A 12,565-nucleotide genomic window follows, 5' to 3' on the forward strand; every position below is an offset into this window, starting at 1 on the left:
GTCTGAGGTGCATTATTTTCTCCCCCTTCCCCCTTGAAAAAAGTGTCGGCCACCCCCCAAAAAAAATTCCATTTGCACACAGCTCCAGGAGCGGTGGCCAAATCTAAGGAAGGCTGCAAGTCATCCAGCCACATCAAGATTCCCATTCCATTATTTTTCATTTAATGTTTAGTCCTTTACCAGCCCGATAAAGTCTTAAGACATTTTACTTATATGAGCAATTTTTCCTCCCCAAGTTACAGCTTTCACAATTGGAGAAATGAGATTTATACTCACTTGTCTTTTGCCGCCAAACTCGTTCTACAAATGATAGCAGTATTAGTAGTAGTAGTAGTCATGTAAAAATTCATCATTTGTTCCTGTTGGCTTCACAAGAGAAATGAGACGCTCAGGCTCATACACACATACCCCCAGAAAGAATTGCTTGTGGACTCTAAGGGCCTTGGCCAGACACTGGACAAAATACTAATTGCACAAATTCACTTGAAGCCCATGGTCTTTTCTTATGTAAATAACAGCTCCAGGGAATCCTGAACAGCAGTACTAAAAAGGGATGGTTTCCATTCACTTATATTCCATTTCAACTGGGAAACACTGGCCTGTGAGCGCTCCAGTTGGAGAACAGCCTTTACCAAAGGTGTAATGAGTTTTGAAGATGCTTGAACACAGGACGAAAGGGAGAAATGTGCTAAGAGGAAGGCACGCTTGGCAACCTTCACCATGATCAACTCCCATCCGGAAACCTATACAGTGGTACCTCAGGTTAAGTACTTAATTCGTTCTGGAGGTCCGTTCTTAACCTGAAACTGTTCTTAACCTGAAGCACCACTTTAGCTAATGGGGCCTCTTGCTGCCACTGCGCTGCCGGAGCACAATTTCTGTTCTCATCCTGAAGCAAAGTTCTTAACCTGAAGCACTATTTCTGGGTTGGCGGAGTCTGTAACCTGAAGAGTATGTAACCTGAAGAGTATGTAACCTGAGGTACCACTGTATCCTTACTGTGGAAGGACCTGTAGATCCAGGATTGGCCTCCACAGTCACTTACGGACTCACTTTTAAAACCATGTTTATGGAAGACAATCTTACTCGGCTATGAGTGATAGAAGAAGAAGAAGAAGAAGAAGAAGAAGAAGAAGAAGAAGAAGAAGGTGGTTCCATTTCATCCTGCCTTCCTTCAAAAAGCTCAGGACAGGCTAACTAATCCTCCCTATTAATCATCATGTCAACCCTGTGAGGTAGACCCGGCTGCTCAAGAGGTCAGACAGGGAATTTCCTAGCTGAGATTTGGACCCAGGTAATCTTGATACAAGTATTGGCATGCTACCTGCTAGATGGGAGTGGCTCAAATAAACACACAATCTAACCTAATAGCCAACTTCACTTCTCTTTGTTTAGCTAACCTCTTTCGCAGCACTGAGATTGTATGAAAAAGCCAGAGAAAGAAGACCCTTCTCAATACTTACTTCTACACTGTTGATGAGCTCTTCCCACTAGGAAGGAAAGAGACAGTGGTTATTCAAAGAGGCTACCTTCTCCCAGGAAAATCCAGCCAGTTCCCTGCCTAATGCTTGCATCTGCTTCCCACTTGATGCCCTTCCCCCTGACAACCCCAGATTGCTTTGAACTACCCAGACAGGTCCACAGTCATCCAGGCCTATCTCAGCCCAACTCAAGCAACTCCCAGTTCCCCTTGAATTGGTTCAGGACTCAGCTGCGCCTGGTGCACAGACCTAAACATCCGTGAGACCCGGCACAAGGAGAATTCACAACTTCATGTAAATAAAGGTTATTTTACCCATGCGTCAACACTCTGTCCACCGTCATCCTAGAAAAATACAAATACAAAATGTCATCTGGTCTTGTTTGTTTCCCCATCAGAAATGAAACTGCTTAGGTGCCCTGAACCTTAAACACAGTCTTATTCTTGGAAGCAATCCCTATGCATATTATAATAATAATAATTTATTATTTATACACCGCCCATCTAGCTGGGCTTCCCCAGCCACTCTGGGTGGCTTCCAAAAACATATTAAAATACTGTAATACATCGAACATTAAAAGCTTCCCTAAACAGGGCTGCCTTCACTTGTCTTCTAAAAGTCTGGTAGTTGTTCTCTTTGACATCTGGTGGGAGGGCGTTCCACAGGGAGGGCGCCACTACCGAGAAGGCCCTCTGCCTGGTTCCCTGTAACTTGGCTTCTCGCAGTGAGGGAACTGCCAGAAGGCCCTCGGTGCTGGACCTCAGTGTTAAACATGCTTGTTGGTTTCAGGTAGATCTGTTTAGGAGTTGTAGTTGACATGGAATCCCTCAAGCAATATTTCACCACCCCTAGGTTTCAGGTTTCGGGCCTCAAGTCTCAGGGTCTGGGAGACTTCTGGCCTGGCAACCCAGTGGATCACTGGTGAGCCTATATAATTGACCCTTGCCCAAAGATTTGGGCTGGGGTCCTAGGCAGCACTTGTTTGGACAGAAGGATGACATGGAAATCAGTAGGACTAGGGTCAGACGGCTCACATGGTTTCTATGAAAAGATAGGGAAGACAGAAAAAGACTTCTCATACTCACCGAGCCTGGGTAGCCATTTTGGGGAGGAGGAGGAGGAGGGTAAGGACGAGCCCCTGGACTGCCAGCGTAGCCAGAGCCCTGCTACAGAAAGAAAGAAAGAACTGTTGGTTTTGTTTCCACAAACTTCTTTTTAAAAAACAAATGGCACCTCCTCTTCCCAGCTTTTAAAATATCAGTGATGGGGTGTTTGTGTATCTACACACACACACACATATGTATAAAACGTGTTTGGATGGATGAGAGAAACGCATCTTCCTTCCTTTAATTGTAATTTATACTCTTTCCCTTTTTGAATTAAAAAGAAGCCTGTTCACAGAAACCCAAGTTCTTGCAGGTGTCCCATGACACTCAATCATTGGTGGACAGGTGTGCTTCCACCTGTGCCAAGGATAGGGAAGCTGTGGTCCTCCCAATTTTGTTGGCCTCTCACTTCTGGCAGCCCCATTCAGGATGGCCAATGGCCAGGGATGAGGGGGTTTACAGTGGGCAACACTTGGGTGACTGCAGATTCTCCAAAGAGATTGGTTTATTACCAAACTATTACAGCAAAGAGGGCCCAGTGGGGATGGGGAACCTGCGACCTCCGGATGTTGTTTGACTCCAACGCCCATCAGCCCAAGCCAGCATGCAGAAGTGGCTTGTGAGTGGTGCGGTAAAGGCAGTGGCTTGTTGGATGGGGTGAGACGAGGCAAGGCAGCAAGGCTGGGAGACGCCTGGCTTTGCCGTTGACCACAGCCAACCCAAACGTCCCCTGACATTGCCAACACATTTCCCTTGCCCCATCCCTGTTCCAACAAGCCCAGCTTTTGAGTTAATCTGGTCAGGAAAAGCAGGGTATAAATGTTTTGGATGGTAAATAAATAACCCAGCCCCTATTCCCGTTAGGGAGGATTTGTAGTTCGGGATAGGCAAATCTGTCAATATCAGCTTGTCATTTTTTGAAACTTCGGTACTGAACACTTGCAATTTTCAAAAAAGTCCTCGTGGAAATGAATCAGTATTTTAGTGCTCCGAATGTACACGTTTGCATACAATTTTGCTTAACAGAACGTATTTTGTGTCGTGTTTTCACTAATCTATGCGTTTCTAAGGAGGCATCAGCTCAGCCCAGAGCACACCGATTCCCGCTGCACAAATTTCATTCCTGCACAAGGAATAGATTCTCAAGCAGATTCTTCTGGACTTGGGGGGAAAGGGGGAAATTGTTAATGCCAGTCAGAAAGCTCCAACTTCCAAGAAAATTGAGCAAGAGCTCGTGAGTGTATCCACCCAGCTGAAATAAGTTAAAATGGGGATATTACACAAGGAGGCCAAAGAAGTGGTCATACTCACCGGGCCAGGGGAGCCAACGTACAAGCCCACCTGCTACGAAAATCAAAAGATAAATTCACTGATCCTGCTTTCTCCCACAGCAATCAGAACTGAATATATGGACACGCCTTCCCTAAGGTTTGCAAGCTGCCTAGAGGTTTTACGTCAATCAAAAGAGTCCTATAAACATTGTGAAATAAAAATAAATAAATATGGTGGGGTGAGGAACTTATCACCACAGAGGGCCAAATATTCCCATGGGGGGGCGGGTTTCAGGGTCCACAGGTCAAACCCTGGACTGGTGTCCTGGGTTTAGTTTTGGGCTAGATGACAAACAATAGGGTGAAGTTGAATCCTGAGAAGATGGAGGCCTTGTAGGCTTGTACTCCCTTGGAAGAACAGTCTTGTGGACTTAGAGTAAACCTGGATCCAATACTGTTACTGGAGACTTCAGTGGCAGCTCCTCACCTTGGAATGCCATTATTTGTTTATTTATTTATTTATTTATTTATTAAATTTGGATGCCACCCTATGCTTGCAAGTCTCAGGGCAGTTCTCAACATAAAATCACAATATAAGAACACAAAACACATAATCAAAATAGAAACAAGAACAACCCAATAATCTCCCCTCCCTGACACATTTTAAAAGGGAGGCTCCCCTGGCACCGTTATTAATACCACACAGGTGACATTTGAGAACTGATAGCAAAGAGAGGGGGAGACCACCTCGCAAGTCTGCTGCAGCTGCACTTCCTGACCAGCATGAACTACTAAACTGGGCCACATAATCTGATGGCCCATATGAAAGAACTTAGAAGAGTTTCTCATACTTACTGGGGGAGGTTGAGGCTGCCAAGGTTGGACTTGGCCACCGAGATAGGCCTGAAAAAGACCAAGATACGTAAGCAAGTTGCTCAGTCCTGTCTCTTGCCCACCAGACGTCACCACTACAGAAGCACAATGGAAACCAAGCAGAACCACAGCAAGTATTGACGAGCCAAGTCCAGGTCCTTAAAAAACTGGGGCCAGCCACTGTCAGTACTGGCACATCCATGCAATGACAGGGAGTCGCAAACAGCTATAATTCAGCATGAAGTGTGCTCTGGAGCCAGGGTCGGCCCAAGACATTTCGCCACCTGAGCCAAACCACAAGATGGCAACCCTTTGGGCCACCGCCATAATTCTGGAAAAGATCAAGACGCACAGTTCTGGCCTGACACACATCTCCATAAACTGCTCCTGAATACCAGTTGCTGGAAACTATGGGGGGGGGGGGAGAGGGCTCTTGAGCTCAGCTCCTGCTTGTAGGTTTCCCATGGGGGGGAGAGGGCTCTTGAGCTCAGCTCCTGCTTGTAGGTTTCCCACAGGCATCTGGTGAGAACAGGATGCTGGAGTAGAGGGGCCTGATCCAGCAGGCTCTTCCCAGGGTCTTCTTGTTATGGACCTTGGAGAGGAATTGGTGCTCTTCTAGACAGATAGACTCTGCGCCTAGGGAGTGTGGTTTTAGTCCTTTAAGAGGTTTATTATATTTCAAATGAAAGCCTGCCGTGCAGTTTATGCAGGAGGCTGTTGCTCAGCTAGAGGCAGACTGCATGTGTGAGTTATGCATGAGGCAGCTAGCACAGAACAGGGCCGTGTTTAAATAAACATTATAACCATCCTCTGGTTGTTAAATAAATGAAACAACACTATACGGAGGAAATGTGACATCTGTCTTTACTGGTGCATCTAAGATAACATCATGGGCAGAACCATAGGAACTGTAACTTGAAGAACTTGTGCTTGAGCTTGCTTTTCCCTCATCCCTCCCCAGTCCTCTTTCCTCATGTGCCATGTCTTTTTATTTTTTATTTTTTTATATATAAATGTTATTGGTTTTTTAACATATCATTTTCAACAGTAATTAAACATACTTTTACATCTTATTCAATTTTTTTTTACTTCCATCAGTCCTGTCTGAAAATTTTCCAATCTAATCTCTTAGTATGCATTTCTTATTTTCCCTGTTACATTTCAAACTCATAACCAATATCTCTATCTTTTTCTACTTTGTAACACTTCGTATATTTCTCCTTACAAAACTTCTTGTAGTCCTACTAGCGTAATTTGTGGATTACAGTTGCTCTTCAAATAATTCATCTACTTCTTCCAATCTTCTGTAAATCTCTGGTCTTTTTAGATTGTCTTTAGATTGCCATGTCTTTTTAGATTGTGAGTCTGGGGGCAAGGATTGCCTTTGAAGGAGATTTATTTCTGCACGTCACTCTTTTTGACTTAAAGCTGGGGGTATCAGTGCCTTGGATACATTATAAATAAACCAAATAAGCAGGGAAACCTGGAGCACCTGTGTGGTTTTCGTTTTGGCCATGCCCACCACTGGCATGCGGTCCTCAAAGGGCTGATGAACAGGGAATATGGCCCTCACACGGAAAAAGTTCTGTGAACTCTGTTTTAAGCATCCTTACATAGTTCCGCTCCATTTAAAATGAGTTTCCAAGCTTAATTCAAAGTGCTTCTCTTATCCTTAAAAGCGCTAACCCAAATACCTGCTTGCCTGCCATCTCTTGTATCAACTGAGATTGTCACCTTAGGCATTTCTCCGTACAACCCCTCCATCTGAAGTGTGGTGGGTGGAGACCAGAGAGAGAACCTTTTTGATGGTGACTCCCTGCCTTCTTCAGGGAAGCCCTCCTGGTGCCTTCATTACCATTATTACCAAAAACTCTGAAGAACTAAAAGAGCGAAGAGAGGGATACAAGTGAAGGCTGCCTCAGAGTCCGCTCCAGCTGATTTCTCAATGCTCAGTTTCTGAGCCATGTACTACTAAGTGATATCTAAACCAAGCCGCATAGTCTAACGCCCCATATCAATGAAACTAGAATCTTCCAAAGAAGAGTTTCTCATACTTACTGAGGCAGGTTGAGGCTGCCAAGGTTGGGCTCGGACACCGAGATAGGCCTGAAAAAGACCAAGATACGTAAGCAAGTTGTTCCGTTCTGTTTCTTGCCCACCAGACACCACCACTACAGAAGCACAATGAAACCAAGCAGAACCACAGCACGTATTGACGAGCCAAGTCCAGGTCCTTAAAAAACTGGGGCCAGCCACTGTCAGTACTGGCGCATCCATGCAATGGCAGGAAGCCACAAACAGCTATAATTCAGCATGAAGTGTGCTCTGGAGCCAGGGTCGGCCCAAGACATTTTGCCACCAGAGCCAAACCACAAAATGGCCCATCTGCCCTGCCAGGGAAGAAGGGGTGGGTGAAGATCGACATCACAAGCAAGGGAGAAATAAAGATCTACATCAGGAACAAGAGGGGAGTAAAGATTGGGAACGAGGTGGGGAATCAAATCAACCTTGGAAATGGTCGTTCTCCAGATTCCCCCTCCATCTGCAGTGTGGTGGCTGGAGGTCAGAGAGAAAACCTTTTCAGTAGCTATCAGAAGGTGTATAAATTGAGTGAAATTGTCTGATACCCCATACTCTGAAGCGTCCAAGGAAGCGTTTCTCATACTTACCGAATTTTGGCCGTCGTAAGGACCCTGAAAAAGATTGAGATGCATAGCTTATTTGTCACACTCACATCTTCACAATGAAATTACAGTGATGCCAAGCAGAACCACCAAGTGAAGACGAGAGAGAGAGAGAGAGAGAGAGAGAGAGAGAGAGAGAGAGAGAGAGAGAGCCTTTTCAGTGGTGGCTCCCTGTCTCAAAATGCCCTCCCTGTTCAAATATTATTCAAAAAATTTTTTTGCATAAACGTGCATCCTCAACATTACAAAATTAAGGCTGCATAAACGTACATCCCCAACACCACTCAAGAACTCTGGAAACTGTAATTTACCCTCCACAGAGCTACAATTCCCAGAACCCAGAACATACTTCAATTCCCAAGATTTGGGGGTTGTATGAGATTTTGATTTGCTTTATATGCATGGTGTATAAGCAACCTGAGAGAACAGAATGAAGACAGAGACCACCTCAGACCTTGCTCCAGCTGCACCCTCTGATAAACACCCTCCCCTGAATAAGGTACTACCAATTGATATATTGAGCTATGTAGCTTAATACCCCATAGCACAGAGTCACAATAACCCGAAGAAAACTTTCTCATACTTACTGGAGGAGGAGGCTGAGGCGGAGGTGGGGGAGGTACATTTGGGCCCGGATAACTAACCTGTAAAAGATCAAGAGAGAAGGGTGGTTCAGTCCTTTTTGTTGCCCATCTCACATCCTCACAACAAAACCCAAAATCAGTGTGGGTAAGCTTGCTGTTGAGATTTGCAGGAAATTCCATCCCTATCTATAGCCCTTGGCTGCCTCCACGTGGAAATTTATTTGCACAAAAACTGATCATTCCAGGAAAAGCCAGGAGGAAAATAAAAGCTTAGGCAGGTCCAGTGCTTTTGATAGGATCCTGTAAGTTGACCATCCCAGCCCAGAGTGAGAAGAGGCGGAATGCCTTCTTTTAAAATAAAAATATAAAATGAATTTCATTTTTCATGAAAACCCATAAGCGGGGCATGAGTGCAACACTTCCAGCCCACTCTTCTCCCCAGCATAGTTGAAGCATGGAATTTGCTAGCACAGGATTTAGTGCTAGCTGGAAGCTTGGATGGCTTTAAAAGGGGAGTTAGACAAATTCGTGGAGGGCCAAGGCTTCCGTGACTACTAGCCACAAGGGCTGTGTACTGCCTTCAGTTGTTGGGCATCACAAGTGTGGAGAGTTGCTGTTTTACTCATGCACTGCTTTGGAGCTTCTCAAAGGCATCTGATCGGCCACTGTGAGAACAGAATGCTGGACTAGATGGGTCTTAGGTCTGATCAAGTAGGACCCTGGAAGAAGATGACTAATTCTAGCCCAGAACAGGACTGGTCCTGTTAAAGAAGTGAGGGTGTTTTGTTGCAGATCCTACTCGCATAGCATCCTTTTTGAGAGAAAGCATAACAAAAGCAGATAGACAAAATGTGTCGTACTTACGGAGGCACCAAAACCAGGATTCCACTGCAATAACAAAACAATTGAAACGATGCTGTTAGTTTCCATGAATTTAATTTGAAATAGACTCTGTGACATAAGCCATTCTTTGCAAGCAGGATTCACAGTACGATCCTATTCATTCCTATTCGGAGTCAAAAGTAACTTCCATTGAGTTCAATGGGACTTACGCCCTGGTAAGTGTGCATAGGAGTTCTGCCTTAGTTACTCTCTTATATCCGAGTACAAAAGGGTTTGTTGCGTTCTCTGGAAGCACTGTGTGTGGATTCAAGCCCTCTCCACAATCGGGAGACATTAACATACGGGAAAACAAGGTTTTAACCCAAAGCTCCCCACTTCAGTCAGTTACATGTTGCAAGGAGTGGCAACGAAATTCAAATTGGCTGTATTTAAAGCAAACCATCCTAATCTGCCCTTTCCAAAACAATGCGCAAACTGAAATGCAGTCACCCTTCCAAATTACCAGCCAGGGAATGTGTACAAACATGCATGCACAATACCAGGGTAAAGTTTGAGCATTAGTGAAAATAGCATACAGAATGTATCACATTAAGGGGTACTGCCTTGCAGAAATGTGTATATTAGGGGAAATTGCATGCAAACATGTAAAATTTAGGAGAAATTCGTAACGAAATGCTGATGAATTTTCAGAACTACTTTTTCTTTAATGCAATCTACTTGGAGAACTGAGCTAAAGGGAAATGAGAAACTGAGATAAGTCAACTAACACAGCAATTGCTGGGGGGGGGTGCAGAGTTAGCACACTGGCCCCCACTGCTTCTTCTTACAAGCAAAATGACCTCTCAAAACTCTCTGGTTTTTATAAACAGTGCCTTGACTTCCATCACTGAAGGAAGGCACAGGTATCAACTAATTATTTTGGCAAACTGTTTGTTCGCTATGTATTTGGACACTTCTTAAGCTACCATAACTAAATCTAGCATGATGGTTCCTGAGATCAAGGAGCAGCTTTTCATCTGTTTGGACCAGATGACATTTTGAATCAAGAGGGCAAACTGAACCTTTAAAAACTGTCCTGATTTTAACCACTAGTTCCAATGTTTATTTTTGTTTCTTATAACTCCCAAGCAATGCTGCGTATGGGGCTTCTGGTCAATAAATAACATGACACTTTTGATTCACATTGGTTTAGGTCCCCCACTCCACCTCCCCCCACTAGATCCAATTAAAGGCTGATGCTGCATTTCTCCTAGAAATCCGTTTCCATCTCACCTGTGCATCCGTTTCTCTTGCACAAAGTGCAGAGATTAAAAGAACCGCAGCTACAACCGGGAGCTTCATTTTAGCCCGGGATCAGGCTTCCGTCCCGGGTGCGAAATCGTTCAAAGGTGTGAACTGTGGCTCGGAAGCTGCTATTTATTGACCCATCACCACAAGCCACACTGCCCAAACTGAAAGCGCCCATTGAGAGTGTCACCAAATTACCTTATCTGGAAGGAAAGGTCAGAGGAACTGATTCATCTCAGGGACACTCTTGCGGAAAGGAAACTCTGCTTCCAGAGCCAACTGCTACGTGGACTCTTCAACGCCTCTGTAATGGAATGTTAATATCTCTTCAACAACCACATTTGGATCCCTTAATATTTTGACTTCATTATGTGGGACAGATATGTTTTGTTGGTTTTCAAGACCACGTTTAATGCATTTTAACCATAGCATAGTTAATACCTGCAAAAGGGATGCAGGTGGCATTGTGGGGTAAACCACAGAGCCTCTTGGGCTTCCAGTCAGAAGGTCAGTGGTTCAAATCCCTGAGAGGGGGTGAGCTGCCATTGTTCTGTCCCAGCTCCTACCAATCTAGCAGTTCAAAAGCATATCAGTGCAAGTAGATAAATAGGTACCACTGTGGCAGGAAGGAAAACAGTGTTTCCATGCACTCTGGTTTCTGTCACAGTGTTCCATTGCACCAGAAGTGGCTTAGTCATGTTGGCCACGTGACCCAGAAAGCTGTCTGTGGACAAACACTGGCTCCCCTGGCCTGAAGCGAGGTGGGTGCTGCCCCCCTTAGTCGCCTTTGACTGGACTTAACCATCCAGGGGTCGTTTACTTTTACCTTACCTAATACTTGCAGTGACATAAAAACTGCAAACTCGACCAAGCTTATGATTAGCAAGATAAACGACTTAGTTTGGTGAAGTTGTTAGTTTACTGAAAACCCCAGACAGAAACTTTAAGGGTTATTGGAAACCCTTTATTATTGACATTGCACTCAGAATTTAGCATTCGTTTCAGCAGCCTGGGCCAAAGCCATATAGGGCTTTATAGGTCATAACCAGCACTTTGAATTCTGTATGGAAACTTGCACAAAGCTTACACTATGTCACAGGGCTGGCCCACCCATGAAATGGGGTGAAGCAGCTGCTATGGGCATTGAAAGCCCCCCAAAGCAGGACCCCCAAGGCACAACACACCCTGCCTCCTCTACCACTCACAGAAAAGCCACACTGATTTCCAGCAAGATCTCACCAAGATCTTGTGAGCAGTGGCGTAGCGTGGGTTGTCAGCACCCGGGGCAAGGCAAGTAATTTGCGCCCCCTAACCCGTGGATTTGCGCCCCCTAACCCGTGGATTTGCGCCCCCTAACCCGTGGATTTGCCCTAACCCCAGATGTTGCGCCCGGTGCGGCCGGCCCCCCCTGCACCCCCCACGCTACGCCACTGCTTGTGAGATCTCATGCACTCCACAATATCTCATGAGAGTTTGGCAGGGTCTCATGAGATTTTGTGAGATCTCACTGGAAATCGGCACCAGTGCCGACACCACTTCAACAGCGGTGGAGGTGGTGGCACAGGAAGTGCGATGGCGGCAGGGTAGGATGGCACTTCCTGTTCCATCTCAAGTGCTGAAACAGGATATGCCGCCCCTGTTATGTCTGTTCTTCCTTGAGCATTCATTCTCATTTGTTTGTGGGGCGATACTACGATAATTTGCTTGTGTGGAGTTTATACATCTTCCTGCAAATCCTTTGTTTAGTTCACACTTCTCGCTTTCCTTACCATAAAATAACAGGGTTTTTGTTTTGTTTTGAAGTGGATTTATTGTGCTAGGGTAACAGAGTGCTGTAATGCACTTTAATTGTGCAAAAGTAACTTTCCGGTATGCCCTGGAATCCCTATTGCACAAAGACTGGCAGTCTGAAGACAAAGGAAAAAGAAGGAAAACCAACTGCATACATAACTAACAGAAATTTGGTTCTTCTTTTCTTTTTTAAAAAATATATCTTTATTAATTTAAAATAAATACATTTATGAGAAAACAGATGCACATACAGGTAAACAAACAAACAAACAACAGAAAATAATTTCTGTTAGAAATTTGGTTCTCTACCAAGAAATTTGAGATTAATCCAAGCTGGCTGAGATTCCACGCTCCACATGAGTTTATTCAAAGAAGAGTGAGTTTCAAAGGATGTCTTGTATTGTTTTGGTAGAGCATGAGGCTTTTAATCTCAGGTTCGTAGGTTTGAGCCCCACATTGGGCAAAACCTCCTACATTGCAGGGGTTTGGTCTTGTTGATCCTTTTGGTCCCATCCAACTCTATGATTCTGTGATTATCATAGTATGAATAAGGTGCTGCCACACAAAAAGATCAGTTGCAGGTTTGATCCCCATATGAGACAGCTGCATATTCCTGCATTGCTACAAAGTTAAAAAAGTTAAAGG

At 44.7% G+C, this 12,565-nt stretch overlaps 1 protein-coding gene across 2 annotated transcripts; it reads right to left on the reverse strand.

Annotated features, from left to right (window-relative positions):
• Nucleotides 1-276: 276 nt before the first annotated feature.
• Nucleotides 277-10,179, reverse strand: LOC309346151 (uncharacterized protein). Of its 2 annotated transcripts, none has more exons than XM_081869879.1 (11): nucleotides 10,115-10,179; nucleotides 8,864-8,887; nucleotides 8,003-8,059; nucleotides 7,401-7,424; nucleotides 6,790-6,837; nucleotides 4,714-4,761; nucleotides 3,899-3,931; nucleotides 2,567-2,644; nucleotides 1,796-1,825; nucleotides 1,464-1,490; nucleotides 277-300 (listed from the first exon to the last, which is right to left on the reverse strand). In XM_081869879.1, the coding sequence occupies exons 1-10, from the start codon at nucleotides 10,120-10,122 to the stop codon at nucleotides 1,466-1,468; spliced, it is 375 nt and encodes a 124-aa protein (XP_081726005.1). In that variant the 5' UTR covers nucleotides 10,123-10,179; the 3' UTR covers nucleotides 277-300; nucleotides 1,464-1,465. The 2 variants fall into 2 exon arrangements, with proteins under 2 accessions (XP_081726005.1, XP_081726004.1); XM_081869878.1 differs by having other exon boundaries at nucleotides 2,567-2,647.
• Between the last annotated feature and the right edge of the window lie 2,386 nt (nucleotides 10,180-12,565).

This window comes from Podarcis erhardii (assembly GCF_964252035.2).
Source record: "Podarcis erhardii genome assembly, chromosome: 7".
NCBI lineage: Eukaryota > Metazoa > Chordata > Lepidosauria > Squamata > Lacertidae > Podarcis > Podarcis erhardii.

What these genes read in the sequence shown, in the direction of transcription:
- LOC309346151 (XM_081869878.1), bottom strand. An exon ending in GGCAGCCTCAACCTCCCCCA is followed by an intron (nt 3,932 to 4,713) that starts GTAAGTATGAGA and finishes TGATTTTCGTAG; the next exon opens with CAGGTGGGCTTGTACGTTGG. An exon ending in ACGTTGGCTCCCCTGGCCCG is followed by an intron (nt 2,648 to 3,898) that starts GTGAGTATGACC and finishes TTCTTTCTGTAG; the next exon opens with CAGGGCTCTGGCTACGCTGG.